The sequence below is a fragment of the Nicotiana attenuata genome, unplaced genomic scaffold (assembly GCF_001879085.1).
Source record: "Nicotiana attenuata strain UT unplaced genomic scaffold, NIATTr2, whole genome shotgun sequence".
NCBI classification, from domain to species: domain Eukaryota; kingdom Viridiplantae; phylum Streptophyta; class Magnoliopsida; order Solanales; family Solanaceae; genus Nicotiana; species Nicotiana attenuata.
This window is the reverse complement of record NW_017670625.1, coordinates 68,516-89,724: the sequence shown is the minus strand read 5'-3', so window position 1 is coordinate 89,724 and position 21,209 is coordinate 68,516. Positions and strand designations below refer to the sequence as shown.

At 33.6% G+C, this 21,209-nt stretch overlaps 2 protein-coding genes across 2 annotated transcripts; one reads left to right on the top strand and one right to left on the bottom strand.

The window, feature by feature from the left end:
• Window positions 1-4,607: 4,607 nt before the first annotated feature.
• Window positions 4,608-8,336, top strand: LOC109241658 (cytokinin riboside 5'-monophosphate phosphoribohydrolase LOG1-like). Its single transcript, XM_019408414.1, has 7 exons — window positions 4,608-4,972; window positions 5,979-6,076; window positions 6,183-6,213; window positions 6,541-6,640; window positions 6,921-6,991; window positions 7,637-7,780; window positions 7,902-8,336. Exons 1-7 carry the CDS (start codon window positions 4,826-4,828, stop codon window positions 7,998-8,000), a joined length of 690 nt encoding a protein of 229 aa, XP_019263959.1. The 5' UTR covers window positions 4,608-4,825; the 3' UTR covers window positions 8,001-8,336.
• Window positions 8,337-11,118: 2,782 nt separating this feature from the next.
• LOC109241657 (endoglucanase 2-like) lies at window positions 11,119-16,974 on the bottom strand. The gene is made up of 7 exons (XM_019408413.1): window positions 16,745-16,974; window positions 16,387-16,624; window positions 14,957-15,240; window positions 13,559-13,996; window positions 13,283-13,424; window positions 12,421-12,587; window positions 11,119-11,917 (listed from the first exon to the last, which is right to left on the bottom strand). Exons 2-7 carry the CDS (start codon window positions 16,598-16,600, stop codon window positions 11,585-11,587), a joined length of 1,578 nt encoding a protein of 525 aa, XP_019263958.1. The 5' UTR covers window positions 16,601-16,624; window positions 16,745-16,974; the 3' UTR covers window positions 11,119-11,584.
• Between the last annotated feature and the right edge of the window lie 4,235 nt (window positions 16,975-21,209).

Below are 21,209 nucleotides of genomic sequence, written 5' to 3'. Positions count from 1 at the left end.
TACTACGATAATGAGTTAATGACTGTCATAAGATGTGAGATTGGACCGTGCCACAAGGTTAATATGGAACCTCCACATGGGGGAAGGTTATTTATCCACGCGTTAGTTCGATAATTCGATTCTTGAAAAAGGATTAGTGTAATTAAGTCGATTAATCCACTCGAATTAACCTAATCTTGCAATGTGACGCACTGACAAATACTCTCAAGCCATCTTCCTTTTTTCTTTTTTTTTAATTTTCGCCCAGTCATTATCTTACAAAATTGATAAAGTGTTAGTAGTAAATAGGAGTACATTACACAAATGGTCACTCAACTATCCCAAATTATCTCCTAAAGTTACTTTCTTTCTTTTGTAACAACAAAGTATGCATATATCACTCAGAAAGTCACTCAACTAGATTTTCCAAATATTGAATTGTCAAATACCTATTTTACCCTCTAAAGAATCAAATTTCTTTAACTTTTTAAATATTATATTTTTTTCTCTTTTTAATCTACATTATGGACTTACCTATAAAATAAATATATTTTATTTATAATATAAAAATTTAAAAAGTAGTTTTCAGCTCTTATAATGACGGAATAATAATATAATTGAGCATAATTTTCAAGAATATATAATGTCTATTATAAAAATACCTTTATATAAATAACTATTTTTTTATTACATGCATGGAATATATATTTTACAACCTTTATTTTCTTTCATTCTCAATTGTATAAATAAATTTTTGAATTTTTGTTGTTAATACTAAAATTATTATTACGAACAAATTATTCTAATTAATATTTTTTACTATGCTCATTATTTTGATATTCCAGCATTAATTACTTTTTTTTTAATTTATAAATAAAATTTATTTATTCTATAGGTAAGTACATAATATAAATTAAAAGGTGAAATTCATAATATTAAAATGTTAAAAAATAAAAAGAAGATAAATGTTTATAATTTAGAGGGTAAAATAGGTATTTGGCAATCCAAAATTTGGAAAATCTAGTCGAGTGACCTTCTGAGTGCTATAGGCATAGTTAAGTGACGTTGTTGTTACAAACGAAGAAAAGTGACTTTAGGAGATAATTTGGGATAGCTGAATGACCATTTGAGTAATGGACTCTAGTAAATAGTAATAGATATGTTTCATTTGCTTTTCTCATTCAGTGTTCCAAGTATTATTAATACTTTGACGGAAGGGTTGGAATTCAATGTTTCATACGACTTTAAAATTTCGAATTATTTGCTTATTTATTTATTTAAACTTTTGGAATGACAAAGACGAATTAAATAAATGAATGATATTGACCAAAGAAATATAATAAATGAAGGATAGAGTGAAGGAACATGGACCCTATAATTTGGATGAAAGAGTCTTCTAGAGACCAAGCAAATGAAACTTTTGACCTGTAAAATTTCTCAAAGTCGATGCCATATGTATGGAGTTGAAAAGTAAATATTAACAAAAAAATAAATACTTACAAAATTAATAATTTATATAAATTGTTGACATCATTCCCACTGGCAATGCTACATAAAATTTGAGTTTTGCTAGTAAGAAGGTATTATCTTTTTATTTTAAACTATAGTTCACAGATTAAGAGATCAAATTATAGTAGGATAATTTTAACTGTTGGTGAACTTTTGATTACTATTTTTTAGTTAAACATTTTTTACTCTTCTTTTTACTACGTATGAAACAGGAATGCTTAAATTTAAATGGAAAAGAAGATAGTGTCACATTAAAAAAATGAGGGATTAGATAATTTGACCACGTACTTTCTAATTCCACCCTATGGTCAAGGGAGTATACTAACATTCAAAACAAATTATCAACTATACTACATATAGACACGCGTATGGTTCCAAACCTTTTTTGCTTAGTTTAAATAATAAAATGTAACCATTAGGGAAAGTATATTTAAAACCAAAAATAAGTGAGCTAGAGAAAAGAATGAATAAAAAGGAATACATACATCAACAAGGATTATCGTGGAGTAGTAAGTACTCTTTCATTTTTAACCACAGATCTCGGGTTCGAACTCTGAGTATGAAATTGTCTTTATTAAAAAACGCTTTATCTCACAATATATAACTTTTTGGTGCAAATGAATCGGGCACCAATGCAAGTACGAGACATCTGGTGGAAAAAAGAAAAAGGAATATCGAAAGGTATGTGGTCGAAGGGGCTTTTTGATGCATTGCTGGATAGTTACTAGAGATGAAAGGGGCTGTGGCCCAATTAAAAAGGACCACTAGTTAGACACGTGATTTTCGTACGGCACCGTCAAAGAATGTATTTTGTTCCTAATATTAAAATGCAACCCGGCCCACTATCTCCTGGCCCATTTCATACCAATCCTCCCCCATCTTACGTGCGATGACAATTGGCATTATCCCATTTACTCTTTTTAGGAAAGAAAAAGAGGTTTCAAACTTTCACTTTATACCTTTATTTTTCCTCATTTCTTCTATTATGATATCAATTCACACTAATTAAAATGTGTTTACACGTTAATTCAACAAACTAAAGCCAATTATACTTTTCTGTTTGAATTCATTTGATTTCAAATTTTCAATACATGCAATTTAACGACGAATTACTATTAATGGGGCTAAAAGAGCGTTCGTTGGTGTTCTCAATCTCAGTACGATCTTGCTTCAACACAAGGGGATTAAAATGAACGAGTCTTCGTCCCATACTCAAGTCTAATTTCAATTATCGTCTTACGTCCGCGCAAGATGAATTTGACTTTAGTGATTCACCATTTAAAGACGAGAGAACACTCAGGGGCGAAGCTAGAGCTTCGATAACGGTTTCGGTCAAACCCAATAATGTTAGCGCAAAATCATATATTTGTCTTAATAAATCCATTGAGTATATATAAATTCTTACTTTAAACCCAATAACATAAAATACTATAATCCCGAATCAAATAATTTTCATCCAATAGAAAGATTATGACATTTCACCGCTCACTAATTCCATGCAAATTAACAACTGATCTTGGCTTAGAGAACCTCAAAATGAACGGGCAAACAACCAGAAAAACAAAGTCAAATATCTTAATAAAACGAAAATAATTTGTTTAGGTCGGTGCTCTCAAAGTGAAAAATTAAATATAGGATCTTATCCATTTCTAAAATTTAATGACGAATTGTACAAACCTTAATAAAGATAATACTCTAACAAGAAAAAATCCTACCAAACTATACATAGATGAGAATAAACACGTAACATATATAAACTGCTAAATTTATACATTATTAAACAAAATGACAAAAAATAATAAAAGAGACAGTATGGTTCCCAATCTCACTAAAATTCATCCTATTCATTTGCTTTGGCCTCTCTACCTTCGATTAAAAATAATATATGGGTGACAAATAAGGAAAAATATAAAAGAATAATAGAGGAAAAATGAAAAGGAAAAGAAAAAGGGGGGAAAAAAGAAAAGAGAAGAAATATATATAAAGAATAAGTTGTTAATTCCCAGTTGCCCTTGCTAATTGCCACGATATAGAGAGGAAGAGGTGGACCCTTTTCACTACACAACCTTTCCTTGCACCTTCTTTGCCTTTAGATTGAAAGTGACAATTTTTTGCATTTTCAATTTCAAATTTGTAAGTATCTAGTAATTTCACTTCTTTTTCTCGTTTTTATTGTTTTTATTTTTTTGTTTTTTGTTTTTTGCACAATTAACAGGAATGTTAAAGGTTCATCTTTTTTAAAATTAAAAATATCGGATTCAAACCTTGAAAATAGAGTCCTTTCCGTTAGGAAGCGGCAAAGATCCTCAGTGAGCTTTCAATAGAGCGAATGCATATTAATCGAATAAGTAAAGTTCGAATGAATAAAAATGGGGAGGTTAAACCGATGTTGTAAACTTTAACTATTGGACCATTCTATATATATATATATATATATATATATATATATATATATATATATATATATATATATATATATATATATATATATATATAACAAGGAATTAAGAAAGCTAATTAAACATCATGTATCGTAAAATATTAGAATTCGAGCTCATACACTATAATTCGATTTGTGATATTTAAATGTTTGATTGTACTCAAGGGATAATTATTCCTTAACCATGCTAATATAGTCAAACTCCTTTATAACAGCTATCCTCTATAATAATATTCCACTATAACAATTAAATTTCTTTTAAATCAATTTTGTATGTTATGTTATAATAATGAGATCTTTACACACATAAACGGTTATATTCATTGTTTACTTTTTCTAACCATATACATAGATTATATATTGTTTATACATAATTATACATATATAATACATAAACTATGCACATATTATACCTCTATCGCCTAATTTTAGTTTACGTTGTTGGATGAGCGATTATTTGAGTTAGTTCTTCTATAATATATGTGTTCTTTATAACAGTACTTTGCTATAGCAGCCAAAAATAAAATTATTATAAAAAAATTTGACCGTAGCTGTCATCTTTTACTTTTCATAATTCTAAAGAATAAAGGTAATTTCTAAAGAATAAAGAATATCCAAGTCCCAAAACATGGGTAAATAATGATCAAAAGATGGATGTATGGATATAAAAAAGGACCAATAATAAGACCGAGTAGCATCTCTTCTCAAATATCACATTCCCTCTTTGTCTATTACTTCCTCTGCTTCCAATTCAAAGAAAACTTGCTGACTTAAATTCCTCTTAACCAAACGCTTTGTTTTCCTTTTGCTCCTCTTTAATAATTCTCTCTTTTCCTTTGATACTGACTTACAATCAGAAAGAAAGGAATTAAAAGCATAGAAATCTAATTTCCTCTTATGGAAAATAATCACCAACCACAAATTAACCCTTCTTCTCAGCTCACAAAGTCTTCACGATTTAAGAGAATATGTGTTTTTTGTGGGAGTAGTCCTGGCAATAAACCTAGTTATCAGCTTGCTGCTATTCAACTTGGCAATCAACTGGTATATTTCCTCTATTCCTCTCTTCTTTTTCTTTTTGTTTAAGAAATCAGACCAGCTCGGTGCACAAGGTATGATCGCACCCTAAGGGTGCTGATGTAGACAGCGTACCATACTACAAGTATTAGTGTGGTTGTTTTCACGGCTCGAACGTGTGACCTACGAGTCACACGCAAACAACTTTACTATTGCTCTAACGCTCCCCTTCATTCTTTATGATTGCATGAAAACAAATATAACCATATGAAACAGAGACCAAATTTTCCCTCAAATCACATAGTTTTCCTCCTTTTTAAGGCAGGTTTAGGGCGGTTCTGTGGTTGAATTGAACATTTACTTTCAGCTCAAACTATTTATACTTATGAAAATATTTAAAATACACAATAATAAGATCACATTCATTTTAAATGTACTAAATCTGAAACTTGAATACACTTTTTTCCCCATCCTTCTACTTTGTGTTTAAACAAACAACAATTTTGCTTGAAATTCATGTGATTTCCCAATATGCATGGATGAAACTAAGTACTAGTAGAATTTATGTACTTGTATTTTCAACTGTACGATTAATTATGAAGAAACTTTATTAACATGGAGAAAGCTGAATTTAACTAAAAAATAAAGATCAATGGATTATTGTTTCAATAGCATAACAAGATTCAGCATCATATTATGTGTATTTTTTGTACTATAGCATAAACTTTTAAGCAATTCAGTAGTATATAATACAAGTCAATCTTCCCCTTTCTGCTGTTGCTGTTCTTGTTCTTGTTTTTTTTTTTAATTTAAGTTTTGCATTAAGAAATCAGGTTGGATTAATTTGGTGTTACAAAATTAAAACAGTTGGTGATGAGTAAGATTAACGTGAAGTAATTATTTTTTAAATGGGATTCACGTTGAATTTAGTGGAGTAAGCAATTCAGACAAGTAATGTTTGTTTAAATTAAAAATATATTTAAAAAACACTTGTCTTAATTAAAAATATAAAATAAATTATAATATTTGGCAGGTTGAAAGGAACATCGACTTGGTTTATGGAGGTGGAAGTGTTGGCTTAATGGGTCTAGTCTCTCAAGCAGTTTTTAATGGTGGCCGCCACGTGTTAGGGTACCAATATTTTTTTAAGTCCATTTATTTCTGTTTTTTTGTTTTATTATTAAAATCTTATCCAATAATTAAATATCTCCTGTGTTCTTTTTTTTTTTTTTGGCAGGGTAATTCCGAAAACTCTTATGCCAAGAGAGGTAATTTGTCTTTGTACCTTTAAAAACAACAACTATCACTAGAGATATTTATGTGCTCCATTTATTGTTGAGTAGTACATATATTTTGGATATATTAATGGTTTTGGTACAATACTTTTGTACTGTCTTGTTTTTTCTTGACATATTTACCAGTCAAATATTGACCATTCTCATCTACTAGTAGTAGTAGCAAGTTTGACCTAACTCGCTTATTTGCTAACTCTAAACTTTTTAAATTTTCACATTAATTATGTAAAAGATAAATCTATTACCACATATCTTTTGTGATTAATTAATGTGATTTTTAATACTATTTTATTTTTACAGATTACAGGAGAGAGTATTGGAGAAGTGAGGGCAGTCTCAGGGATGCACCAAAGAAAGGCAGAAATGGCAAGGCAAGCTGATGCATTTATAGCCTTACCAGGTTAATCCTTTTTTAAAAAGAAATTTAAACATTTTACTTAATTATTTATTCTTTATTAAATCTTGATTTAAAAAAGTAATTATCAAAGTCTTTAGTTACTTTCATATCATATCAATTTTCACACGTATCATTCAATTACGTAAGTGGACAACCCAAAATGTTGTTCACAAGTATGGAAACAGTCAAAAACAGGCTTGTCATTTACCTTTAATAATTCTAATTAGTCGCTAATTGGGAAACAACTAATCCTAATTTAATCTCATCTTAATCTTGTTTGCAGGTGGCTATGGGACATTAGAGGAACTCTTAGAAGTCATTACTTGGGCTCAATTAGGCATTCATGATAAACCAGTACGATTTCTTGTCTTAATCCTCTGTTTTTGTTTTTAATAACAAAATAAGTGACTGATGACTAATAATTATAGCACTATTTTGCTTTTGGCTAATAAACGCTTATCAACTTATAAATTATAATATCCGGTCATAAATATTAATTGTTTCGATAAACTGAATTTATTTCAATATATTTATCGTTTTAGAAAAAGAAGTAATTTGTTAGTAGTAGTATTTTTCATATTTACACGACTGTGGACTACCTATTCAGAGGCGGAGTTAGAATTTCAAGCTTATGAGTTCGGAAGTCTGATTCTTTTAAGTTACCGGATTCTAAATAATTATTTGTACATAATTAATAAATTTCTAAAAGATAAATACAAGGTTTAAACAAAAGCTACGGGGTTCGGCTCTGCCCCTGTGCCTATTAGTGAAGTGTTAATAAAATGAGATGTTTGCGGAAAGATTAAGGATCGTTTACACAAATACTCTTATGATTAAGGCGATTAAACATTGTTTTAGTCTTTTAAGAATATTTAAAACTTTATAAAACAGATAATATGGACCGACTTTAGTATTTTCTTTTTTTTTTTTAATGAATGTAGGACCATAAGAATTATTCTCTTAAATTTTCTAATTAACTTGTGTTGTACGTAAATGCAGGTGGGTTTACTTAATGTAGATGGGTACTACAATTCATTATTGTCATTTATAGACAAAGCTGTTGATGAAGGTTTCGTCACACCTTCTGCCCGTCACATAATTATTTCTGCCCCAACTGCCCAAGAACTCATGTCAAAGCTTGAGGTACTACTCATGATTCATCATGCTTCGGCGCAATGATATTATGTATTTACCGACTTAAAATCTTGAATTAGTATTTGTTAATTCCCCTATTTTAACATGTTGAATGTGTTTAATTATGTAGGATTATGTTCCAAAACATAATGGAGTGGCACCAAAATTAAGTTGGGAAATGGAGCAACAAATAGGCTACACAACTACAAAATTGGAAATTGCTCGTTGATACTTCAAAATTTGGATTAGATAATATTTATAGAGAAGTGTAGTACCCTTAAACTCACAGCACTTTTAACTAGCTGTTGATGATTAGTTTACAGGAAAAAAAATATTACATAATTATTTTGTTTAGTGTTGATTCATTTTGTGCATTAGGTTAATCAAAGCCTGATTAAACAAGAAAAGTTGATGTAGTACAAGTAATTGTTTTTCTGTTTGTATATGATTGTTGTTTATGTACATTAATTCCTTTGTCATTCTATAGTTATTGATTGTGTTTCCTCTAATGTAAAACGTGTAAGCTTCTTTTATTAGTACTAATGGATCTTTATTTTGGAACAAACTCTGTTATTTGCACGAGTCATATTTATTTTTATCTCTTGGCCTTCTCCGTAATTGGATTTTACGGTTCACCCAATGTAAAATTCTTAATTCATTACGTTATATTCAATATAATAGTCGATACGGACACAAGTTAATCTAGATACCATTATTATTATAAAAAATAATAATTTGACGTATACATTAGTACTTGTAAATTTATTTTTCCAAGTAAAGGTGCATGAGATTAGGGGTGTGCATTCGATTTATCGATTCGATTTTGACCCTTATCGATAATTACTTATCGATTATCGATTTGTACATATGCTTATCGTTTCAATAAGGTTTCGATTTTTTCGATTTCGATTTATCGATTTTTGGGGCTTATCGATTCGGTTATCGATTACACCAATAAGAAAATTTGCGGGATTCCACGGAAAATATATCGCTATAAACACGCCTAACTAATATGGACAAAAAGAAGCTAAAATAAGACGAACACCGTTTATAACATAAAAATTGTGTCAACAAGCACATGTAACGAAACTAAAGTAAGGGATCAAATGTATGCCACCAACACTCCAACGGTATAAAAAAAAAATACATCATCACAGCTAATTCTGTTTTCCATTAATTTGAACTTCATTCCCTTGAGCTTTAAATATGATCATTCCTTAAATGTGGTAGAGGAAATAATAGGGTTAGGGACTTACGGTAAAGGAAAGGGTATTATAGAATAAGGGTAAAAAACAAAAAAAATTTATATATCTTATCGGTTTATCGATAAACCGATAACCGAAGAGGACAAAATCGAAATCGAAGTCGATAACTCGATAAGGAAAATTTCGAAATCGAAATCGATAAATCGATAAACCGATAACAAATAATCTATTCGATTTATCGATAAACCGATTCGAATGCACACCCCTACATGAGATAAGAACTTCGAGAGAAACACATACCTCACGATTCATGAGGAACTGTAGATAGTATTCATAATTACAAAAACAACAACAATAAGAAACCCAATGTAATTTTACAAGTGGAATCTCACATGTAGCAAAGTTGTTTTCGATAGACCCTCCGCTTAGAAAAAGCTTAGTCACAGTATTGTTAAAAAGAAAACAATAATGCATAAACCATATAAAGGAAACAGTAACACGAAACAGTACCAATAAGATCCAAAAACTTAGGCAAGAACACCGGATGATGTAGGTAAAAACATTACATGATATCATAGAACAACTTAATAAAGAACTTTGATAAGTTGGGGTAAAAGAAGGAAAACAAAAAGATATTAGAATGAGGAAGTTTCAAAGTCCACTATAGAAAGTAGAAATCAAAGTGGCATAGAATGGTTGGTAGTTGAAGAGAGTGGGGCTAAGGCTATAAATTATATTTCTTCCCAAAATTGGTGTCTTTCATATTACATGTATGTATACTATAAATTTAGGGAGAAAAATGTATTTTTGTTATATCTTAATTTGTGAAGTCTCATATTTGTGCATAATACTGTCATAACTATTGGATCCTTGTATTCAATACGTGGTTATTTCATTTTAGTTATGCATTCCTAGCTAGTTGCAATTCCAGTATCTTAAATTTTCATATAATGTACTAACACTATATGTAACTCGGCTTTCTTGTGTATAAGGTTCCTAATGTTTTAACTCGGTCATCCTATTTTCTGACCCTTTGATCAAGCCGCTTTGTGTGTTCATTGGATTTGGATCTTTAGATCCGTGTTGAATTGCTATTCTCTTTTTTTCGAAGGTTGCAATAGGTTGATAGTGGTGTAAAATTAGTCTAGTTATGATGAATAAGCGACTCCACCTGATTGGAACTGAGACGTAGTTGATGGATTGATTTTTGCAATTTAGGCGCAGAAAAAAACATGTGCTTGGTTAACTAGAGCAGCTCGGTACACAAAGCATTTTCCACATTCACGCAGCGTCTATAGAAGGGCCGCACCCGTAGGGATGTGCTTGGTTAACTAGTTTACATTATTAAATAGTTGAACAAGAACAGAATAGAGCAGATGAATGTAGCCTTTAACTTGACTAGGCAAGAGACTTGAGTTCCAACAACAAAAGGCAAAAGCAATAGAAAAAGCAAGATAAGGGGTACTATGTTTGCCTTGTGTGAATAACACTTGTGAAAACATAACATAACATAACACAGTGTCCCTTCTCAACTTTTTAACACATGCATAATGTTTACACTAGTATACCAAATTAGAAACAAGATAAGGTTACAGCAAAACAGTGGACAGACCACTCCATTTTGCTACTTAGTTGGTATAGTGATTGGAACCCAACATAAGAAAAACATTCCATCTTCTGCTACTTTCTTTAAAAGCTGCTCTTTTTACTCAATCATGTATACACTTTCAGATTTTGGGATAAGCTTAGCTTCACTGTGGAGTGGCACGTATGTACTATGTTTGCCTCTGGTCTGTTTCACATCAGTTTGAATTGAACTTTCATGAAAAATCAAATCATGTTTCATAAGATGTTTTAAATGGACTGTGTTTGGACAAGAAGACAAGATTAAACGGCAAAAACAAAGTGGTGTCGAGATTGGTTCTTGTTCTTTCCAATCAAAATAAAGCTATACAGATGACAATAACAAACCCAGTATAATCCTACAAGTGGGGTCTGGGGAAGTTAGTGTAGTGTGTACGCAGACCTTACCCCTGCTTTGAGGGTAGAGAGGTTGTTTCCGATAGACCCTCAGCTCAAGGAAAGATGAAAAGAAAGCAATAGCAACAAGCAGTAACAACAACAAAATAATCGGGAAACAAGTGGAATGATCAACATGTAGTAATAGAGATTTATCAGTAATAGAATACAAAGCTAACTACTAATACTACTGGTATGGGGAAGATACACACTCGACTACCTACTAAAAAGCTGTACTGATGGCCAAACTAGTATTTGCAAATACAAAAAAATGCTCAGAACTAGTTCCTCTAAATCCATCATAGGAACTTTCTCATATCTAGCAATTTTAACGCGATGAAAAACAAGAGAGTTTGCATAATGTTTTTGAGCAAACTAATACAGCAAAAACCCATATGCCAGTTGAGCGCGTAAATCGAATACTAGTAACATAGAGCAGGTAATGTGTACACACAAACATTAACACACACAGATATATAATGCACCTATATATATGTGTTCAAGGAGCTACAAGAAATAAAAAAATTATGTATGCAGCTACATACTGTAGAAGACAATACGAGGTGGCTCACGCGTGAAGGCTATCACCTCAGGTGAAAGATTGAACCACAGAGGAAGTGGTAACCAAACCAGAAAGAAGGCCAACAATGACAGCGCTATTATATGTGGTTGGCTCTGCTTGCATCGAATTGTTCCTTGAATCGATATATGTTTCATTAAGAAATGGTCCACCAACAAGAGCTCCAGTCGCAACATTGGGATTAGGTTCAGTTGAATCTAGCCACTTCCAACCATCTTTGCAACCAGTATCAGCGTCTTTAGGAATGGAAGCCCCTCTATGGTGAACATATTGTGGATAGTTGTCACCATACCCTACGAGATAACTCATCTTCGATGGATTGTCACCCAATACATAATCAGCCTACAAAGGTGGGGTACATCCCCAAAATTGTAAGCTTGTAAATTCAAAATCAGACCTAGCAAAAAATAGAATGGAAGAAAAAGATCTATACTGGAAACGCCAATTAGTTGGAATTAAGTTTTACCTAGCAAAAAATAGGGACAATGGAATAAAAAGATTATAGGAAACACGAATTAGTTAGAATTAAGTTTTAGTCATGTGTACGCTTATTTCAGGTCCAATGTTTTCTAGAAGTCTATTAGTCCTATCAGAAATTTAAATGACAGTAGTAAATATAGAAAATTCTAGTACTTCTATTTTTGTTTTAAATTTTCTTATACATGATATTGGATCGAGATGCACTTAAATGAAGCAACATGATTGATAATTCATATAACGGACCCACCCCAACGTGCTTGGGATTAAGATATAGTTGTTGGATGCTTATTGATAAAACATAAGATCAAATATCCAAAAAAATATATATATATCTTCTCAGTAAGTACAAAGACCAAGAAGTGTACCTGGGAGATGGCGAACTTCCGCAGATCAGATGGTGTATATGCGTCTCCATTACAAGTTATTTTTGCAGTCCGAGAAGTGAGCATGTAATCACTGTACAGCACAGCTAAGAAAGCAGAAGCTACAGGATGCTGCAATGCGTTCCATTCACTTATCCATATTAAACCACCTGCATTAACATTTGCTTGAAATGAGTAACAAAGACTATGTTACAAGTAAACTAATGAAATGAGAGTGGAACTAAATGAAATAATTAACCATTCAGTACAATTACCCTTTTAAGCTCATATCTTTCCTTACAAGACGGTTGTTGTAAAGGGTTTAGGAAAAAGATTAAGACAGGCTTCATGATAGAGTTAAAACCACAATCAGTTTTCTTTCCTTACTAAATATAATGAATGATAAGAGAAGAAGATAGTACTTTTCCAACCATCAGTCAAAGTGGTATAAAGACCGTAAAAAATTTTGTTTTAGATCTATGGACTTCATGAAGTTAATGCCTCAACAGAATATGAAAAAGAAAAGTTGAATGCCTGTAGTTTCTTATCTCTACTTCATTGCATTTAGTTCTGGTTAGGTGCAGATTTTCAGCTTTTCTATTTACTACTCAGACATCGTTTCTCGATTTATGCTTCAATCACTACTTATATTGAATTTGTCTTCTATATCACAAGCCATTACAGAGAGGAAAATAGGACAAAAACATAGGTTTAATCTGTAAAACATAGACTCGTTTTATGTTGACTTATGCAAGTCAGCCACTCCAAATAAAAATGCAAGTATCTGCTCAATACTCATAGAAAGGTGTTGATAGGGAAGAAAACAGGAAGAACAAAAATAGAGCTAAGCTTAGATGGGGCATACTATCAGTTCTGCTGGATGTTGCTGTTGGAGATTTCGGTAGGAGACCACACATTACGGCTTCTGCAGTTTTCCTATACTCTTGAAGTGTCTCCGAGTTTGAGGTGCCTTTCGAATCAAAGAAGCTGACCCGCGATAAAAGAACCTGCAATTAAAGCAGTCATTGACTTATTCAATTTGTTTACTTTGAATAGTTCAAGTGCAAAACATGAAAAACAAAGTGAGCAATTCACATCCAAAACACACACTGCTTATATATACCAATATAAAATAGAATACCTGGGTACCAGCTAGTTTATTATCCCAGCTAAACCAAGTTGGATTTCCAAAATTACCAAAAGAATCTGCATTTTTCCCAGTCGCATAATCATAATATGATTGATCTCCAGTTGCATGATATAGCCAACTTGCTGCCCACAAGAGCTCATCCCCATATCCAGTTGAGTTGTAATATGTCGCGACTTCAGGAATATTCTCACTGTAGGAACCTCTATATTTGTCGGCAAAAGTAAATAACTGTTTAGAATGCTTAAGAAGATCACTTGAGTATGCCGAGTCACTGGACTTGAACACCAGGGATGCTGCGGCCATAGCTGCTGCAGTTTCAGCTGCGACTTCAGTCCCAGGGACGGAAGCATTTATCTGAATAAGAGGCCTCTCCTCAGTCATATCCTCGGGCCTATCCCAACATTTATGGTCGGCATCAGGATCACCCACCTGCCAAAGAGTCGAGCTTGTGAAACAAACACTCACACACATGTGATCAAATGAAATATCACCGTGATTGACGTTCAAAAACAGAAAAAGCAATTGTAAACAACTAAAAGAGTTAAATATTATCTGAACTAGATCACTTGATGCAAACTTAAACTCTCCTATATAATAGAGACAGGAAATGGAAACATCATGTTGGTCTACAAATAGACAGTATGCTTGAGATGATATGAAGCTTAGCCATCCTTGATTACTACAAGAATTATTAATTCATATTAAAAGAGTATTAAGTATACCGTAATGCATGACAATCAAACTTTGATAGTAATTTGAAGATACTCCTGTAGGATATTAGAGGATTGTCATTTTCTACTTAATAATAGAGTTCTTCATCTTTTAACAATAAATATATATATATATATAGTTCATCTTTTACTGATAACGATATCTGACTAAACGTTTCTATGTTTATGGCATTTTAAGTTGCGCGCCTTTTATAACTGGGCCTTCTTTTCACATTAGAAATACTTACCAACTTCTTATCACTTCACTTGTATTATATGTTGCAAGCAACTAAGCAATTAGCAAACAGGCCATCATTAACAAATTTGGAAAACGTGAACATAGAGTAGTTAACAATATAGATACGAGGCTAAGTGCATGAAATAAGGACACTCTCCTCTGCACCATTAGAACTGTAATGATATTCTTTTACTAAATACATTAGGCAAACTTACTCTCCCTCACAATGATTTAGACTCGGGAAATTTTCTTGTTTTCACTTTAAGATGAATTCTCCTAAATAGTTTCCATGAAGAACAAGGAAGTTTCATAGCAGAAATCTCTAAATATCAGTAGTCTTCCTAAAGTAAGACCAAAGTTCAACATTCCAGCAAGCCTATAAGTCTTGAATGCAGCAGCAGCAAGAAAAGCATACGAGAAAGAGAAAATTGAGGCAAGAACCTGAATATAAAGAACATTATCTTTTGGATGAGCATTGATAAGGTAGTCGGTAATCCACTTGAGTGAGTCTTGAGCAGGTTCCAGTTGGTCCACAACCTTCATCTGATCACCGTACTCAAGGATGGCCCACGACAACACAGTGGCAGTGTAAGCCATAGGGAATCCAAATTTCATGTGGTCGCCAGCATCATACATTCCTTTACTGAGATCCAACTTTGCTGGACTTCCATCTTTGACAGCTGAATCACCTCTCCATGATATTTTGTTATTTACTAACTTCCCAGCTGAAACAATAAGAGATTTTACCCTTAAGAAAGTGAGCCCAACGTACAAATTTAAAAGAACAAAAACTAGAACAAGTCTCCAAGAAAACAAGTTACGTAAAGCAACAAGGTTAAGTTAGGGCAATCACCAATAACATTTCAGTATGTATTAAGATCAATCTTTAAAAATATCTGGACAGTACTTGAAGTCATGGTAATATAACTATGACAATAATTTATAATAGGAACATCCTCAGTAGAAACTTATAACAATCAGTCACAGGAAATGTGTCTGTTAATGCCATCGCCATAGAACCTTGTCACACATCGGGAAGTGATAAGGTGACTGAATAAGGCGTATTTTCGGGAAATGCTTCCACCCACCAGTGCGGGCATAATAATACCTCAAGAATACTCATTGACAGATCCATTCATCATTAGATGATGCTCTCGAGGGAACATGGACTATGTACATCTTGACAAATCCCTCGAATGGGTGATTTTCTTAGATTGTCACCTTACGACCTTGTCTCACATCGCAAGGAGACAAGAACTATGCACCTCTTCCCGAACCCCTCACTGGAGGCTCAATTGATACAGTGACCTTGAGACCTTGTTCCATATTCAAAAGAAACAAGGCCATGTGCTTCTTCCCAAACCCTCATCTAGGAACTCTGTTGATACCAACACATTTGGACCTTGTCCCACATTATAAGGAGAAAATAGTTTAGACAGCTAATAAGTTCCCTACCCTCACTGCCAAAAGGTACATTCTTATTACTAATCCTTCTACACCAGCACAGGCGCCTCAGCTACGGATCAGTTCATTGCACTGACTTTAATAAGAAAATTACAATTCCACTTCAATTAAAGAGTTTAGCCCGCAATTACAGTAAATAATATATTTTTTAACAAATATAGAAATGAGCAACCAAGACATTACAAAGTGCAACATCCATATGAAATGTCCAGGTCATTATGACACAAATCCTGGAGAGGATCAAGAGTAAAAAGACAAAGTGTATCCAACAAAAAGGAAAGTAAATTAAAACAAACTACAGTATCGAACAAGTGAGCTGCATTAATGTAAATGAAAATGTTTCAACATGGATCTAAATAATGAGCACAAAACACAAAATTACTTCAAAATATCAAAAGGGGCCTTACATTTTTGTACATCAAAGAACTGCATTGCAGTTTTCAAAGCATCTGCATATTTCTTGGTAGGAGAACCAGGAGGTCCAGGAACAGGAGCAGCATCTGGGCTTGAACCATTATGCTTCTTTTTAACAAGTACAACAATGGCTCCAGCAGCCGCTGCTACCACTATTAAAACTATAATCCAACCACACCAACCTCCTTTTCTTGATTTCTCTCCCATTTCCTTATTCACTCACAAAATTACCTGCATTATCAAGAAATAATAATAAAAATGTGGACTTTATCATTCAGATCTAATATAAATTGAAACTTTGAAACAAATATCAATTAAAAGAAGAAATTGAGAAGAGGGTATGTTTAAAACCTGATTAATGATCCCCGCATGTAGCAATGCGGGATAAAAGAAAATGTGATCTTAACAAAATGAAGAATTATAGTATTAGAAATAGGCAATGTAGGTAAAAGGAATAAATAAGAAAAGCAGAATTTGGAGTATTTTTGTGGAAAATGAAATTGGTTATTTGAGGCAGATGTGATAGGACAGGGCACCGACAAATTTTTCTGAAGAAGAAGATGATATAGCTTCAGATTCAAGATGTTTTCCGTACAGTTTAGGAGAATGACGATAATGCCATTAATTAAGGTGTTTTTGAGTTATTATTAGTATCTAAATAACTAGATTTATGGAGGAAAATAATTGACTTTGGTTTTAGGGAAATCTCACCCCAACAACAATCTTTGAAAATGTAATGAAATCTTTGACCAAGTTTGGACAGTAGGAATTTTGTAAAGAGGGAAAATTTACAACAGAATTATTTTTGCATATCAATTGAAAGAATTATTGAAGTTAATTTGACCAAGATCTCAGTATTTTTTTAAATATAAATTAAACCATATTCTGAAAATAGAAAGTAGACAACATATTGTACTGGTTACTCTCTGTCTCACAACACAAATCTTGGGACAATGGTTGACTTGATTGCTATTTTAAATCTACAATGAATGAAAATAAAAATTATAGAGTCAAAGACTAGTCTGAAATAATTAAACGATTTATTTATAAGTATAAAAAGTAAGTAAATAGTTTGGTTCTCAAGAATCGAAATGAAACAATTACTACTTTGAGAATTTCAAATTTTCAATTGAATTTGTAAATTTTATTTTCAAATTTCGGGATTCTTTATTTTAGAATTTCCTTAGTTGTTATTAAGCTAAAAATGTTAGTACGGTGCTTTGTCGATTGGTACTACATGTGCATAGAAAGCTACTCACAAATAGTGTTATTTGACAGATTGGTGGAGTGCTGACTGCGGACAGATCTTGTCTCACTATCACTGAATATTAAAGTTAATAGGAAATTGTAGTATTTCAAGAATTCATAACATTTTAAGAATCAAGATTAAACTTGCCATGAAGTATTGCTAAATTAACAAAAGTTGACACTCTTCCAACTTTTAATTTTTTTGAAAAAGAGTAGCACAATTCAAATTTTACCTTTATTAGTCAGAGATAGATCTAGTATTTCAAATTTATGCCTATAATGATATAAAGTTAATATACAATAATAATCGAACTAGCTGACTGAATTTTGAGTTAAGTATTCTTATAGATTTAATGAATTTCTTAATACTGGACAAAAATTTTATTTGATATTATTATTGAGCCGCCCATGTTAATAGTACCTCTTGTAGCTAAGGAAATGTCATGAGATGTTCAAAACTATAAAGTTTAAGGATATTCGTGGTTTGTATCAAAAGTCTCTCTCTTTAATTCTTCTTAAGTTATGTGTTCCGTTTAACAATGTGGAGTATATAAAATAAAACAGGCAGAATAATTACGCTAAAATTTTGCACTTATTTGTTGAATTTTGTAATTATCTAATCTAATGGTGGGTTATTTGAAAATCTATTGCATCGCTTGTCTCATAATTGTTTGACAAAAAATTGTTGAACCTTTCGGTTAAATCAATTAATGATAAAATCAAAGGTGAATCTTAGTTAAGAATAATAAAATCTAGACCAAATATTATGAAAAGTCGGTTAAGATAAATAACGTTAATCAGTGTGTTTGTACTGATTAAATACCCGTAAATGCAATAACATAAATGTGCAATAAATGTAGATAATGACAATGAATATAGTACTCCCTCCGGTCCAAAATAAGTGATTTTTTGGATGTTTTCACACAGATTAAGAAATTCACCTTTTAGCATTAATTACTAATGGAATTGACCATATTAACCTTTACTATCTCACATAAACACTCCTAACACATATTCCAACACTATTTACTTCAAGGACAATGTAGGAAAAAAATAATTAATTCATCCTTGAAATCTGGAAAAATCACTTATTTTGGACCGGAGGGAGTAACAAAAAGGAATCTACCATCCAATTATTGTAAGACTTGGATGATTCTTTTCTCTGACACCAGCGTGGAGAAAAGAGAAATAAAGAGGGTTGAGGGATCTTTGGATCTTGTGAATAAAGAAGTAAAAACGTCTGCTTGAATAGGATAATCAATGAACAAGACAACTGTTGTATATTCTCTCAGGTCAACCTTTTACAATGTGTTTTTCTCATAAAGTGAAGATCCCCTTTTTTGTTCTCTATCTCCTCCTATTTATAGGGGATATTTTCCTAAAACCCTAAAAAGTACAAATTAAGGAATATCCAAAGGAATATTCTTTGTATCCGTATCTGAACCTATGCTACTGTTATTTCTTTATCTCAGCTGCCCGTCTTTGGCATCAGCCCTCTCGAGAGCAGCCTTTAGTTATTACACTGTGGTCGACCCCGTCCTTGATCTCGCTTATCCCTTACTGCCTAGTCGCCAAATTTAGACCAATACAGTTAGTCCCTCCGCTTGTTGAGGTCGTGGTCCTGCACGCCCTTGATAAGTGGATCTGATTCGCCCCCGTTTTGGAAAAATTTGGTTATGTTGAATAAGTCGGGTTGGTCGAGGTGGAGAGAACGGCGCAACCATTGAAGTCGTGATTGGTATGGCTACTAGGGGGTGATGCCATGGCCACGCGCGTCATCATTACACATCTTTCCGAGATAGCGTCTGTGTGCCTGTCGCTTTGGTTTTGGTGCCATTGACAATCCTTTGCTTCGATTCTCGCGCTACCCAGCCTTATAAATAGATGGGGGTTTCATTTTTCAGAAGTTTTCACCATCCCTCACCTTGCACGAGCACTATTCTTCTTTGATCTTCTTTGCCAGTTTCTGCTCTTGATTTCCTTTTTTCTGATTCCATTCCTCTCCTCCTTGCCTAATTGTTATCTTCTTCTTTGAGTTTGATAAAACACATTCCATTGTCTAAACATATCACAAACTTTCCGCATTCATGATGAAGTTTTCGATGCTACTCCGTTATCGGTGGCTCCTCCTCCCTGTGGTGAGGAATTTATGGTTGAAGAAGACGAGAGCTTTCCGACCGCGGAGGAGATAGTTCCTAGAAACCCTTTGTATAAAAATGATTTTCCCAAGGAGCCTGCTCCTGCTCCCGCTCAGGTGATCTCCGAAACTGGTTCGTCTCATATAGCAGAGCTTAGATCCAAATATCACATTCCCCACCACGTCGAGATAATTTCGGTTGGAGGCGACATAGTGGAGGTCCATCGACCTGGGTATTGTGCCTTCTATGTCTACTCGTTCTTGATCGGTTACACTCTTCCCCTTCTTCCGCTAGCGGAGGAATTTTGCTGGTTTTACAACGTCTGCCCGGCACAACTCTCTCCTTATTTATATAAAGCTTTTCTGATGCTGTCGAAGTACGCGGAGTTGGCTGGTTGTGAGGTTGATTTTCGTCACTTGCTGCATTTATTTTCACCAAGTTTTTATAGAGGTACTATAATACACCTACGGCATCGCGGGACCAGAGGGTTGATAGTCGGAATGGACGATAGGACGAATCGGAAGTTCTGGCATAAGTACTTTTTTATCAAGATCGAGCACTTGGTGGCGGACCCGAATGGGTTTCCTGAGCAATGGAACCATAATCGTAAGTGTTTGTCATACGCTCGTTATTTTTTTCGCCCCTTTGTTTTCGGCTCATTTGCGGTCTCTTTGTATTTTAGCTGAAAGACGTACACCCTCCCCTGTTCTCGACATCGAAGATTGGGTGGCTCGCGTGCTACCTTACATGGCGGGGATTCGTGATTGGGCGGTCTTTTACAAGCGCTTCGGACCGAAGGTCCCGTCTGGTAAGTGTTACTTTGCTTCAGCTCTCTGTCGTTTACCATTGCTCGTTGATACAATCTCTTTTTGATGTCTGATAACTGTGATTTTAACACGTTTTATGCCCATACTTGCCTATGCTTTATGTATGAATTGTCATAAAATAGACCCAGAATGCTTACAAAGTGCGCTTGATTGCAGGTTTGAGCGACAAGATGACAAAGGTCAAAAATCAGCTCGAAACGGAGTGAAACCTGCTCAAGTGTCAAAATTCATTGAAGTAGGAACAAAAGGACCTAGCGCGGACCGCACTGATTTGCTGTGCGGCCGCGCTAGGAGATTCAGAGAGCATCCATTTTAGGGGTTTTCATGCGCGGTCAGCTCTCTTTTCTACGCGGTCATCGCTGGAGTCCACGCGGTCGCGCTGCATTGTTGTGCGGTCCGCGCTACCTCTTTGTGCGGTCCGCGTCCCCAGCTTCAGAAGTGAATGATCGAAGGCCAAGACCCCTACGCGGCCGCGCTGCATTTCTGCGCGGTCCGCGCCAGCCCCGCAGGGGTATTTTTGTCCAGTCTTTCTAGCATAGTATAAATAGAATATTTTATTATTTCTAGGTAAAGTTTTAGATATCAGATAGCAGCAGCACTCGT

Coding starts and splice junctions, on each gene's coding strand:
- LOC109241658 (XM_019408414.1), top strand. CDS start 4,826: ATGGAAAATAATCACCAACCACAAATTAACCCTTCTTCTCAGCTCACA. Junction 4,973..5,978: donor TTCAACTTGGCAATCAACTG/GTATATTTCCTC, acceptor AATATTTGGCAG/GTTGAAAGGAACATCGACTT. Junction 6,214..6,540: donor AAACTCTTATGCCAAGAGAG/GTAATTTGTCTT, acceptor TTATTTTTACAG/ATTACAGGAGAGAGTATTGG.
- LOC109241657 (XM_019408413.1), bottom strand. CDS start 16,600: ATGGGAGAGAAATCAAGAAAAGGAGGTTGGTGTGGTTGGATTATAGTT. Junction 13,997..14,956: donor ATAATGTTCTTTATATTCAG/GTTCTTGCCTCA, acceptor ACTCTTTGGCAG/GTGGGTGATCCTGATGCCGA. Junction 11,918..12,420: donor GGAAGTTCGCCATCTCCCAG/GTACACTTCTTG, acceptor CCACCTTTGTAG/GCTGATTATGTATTGGGTGA.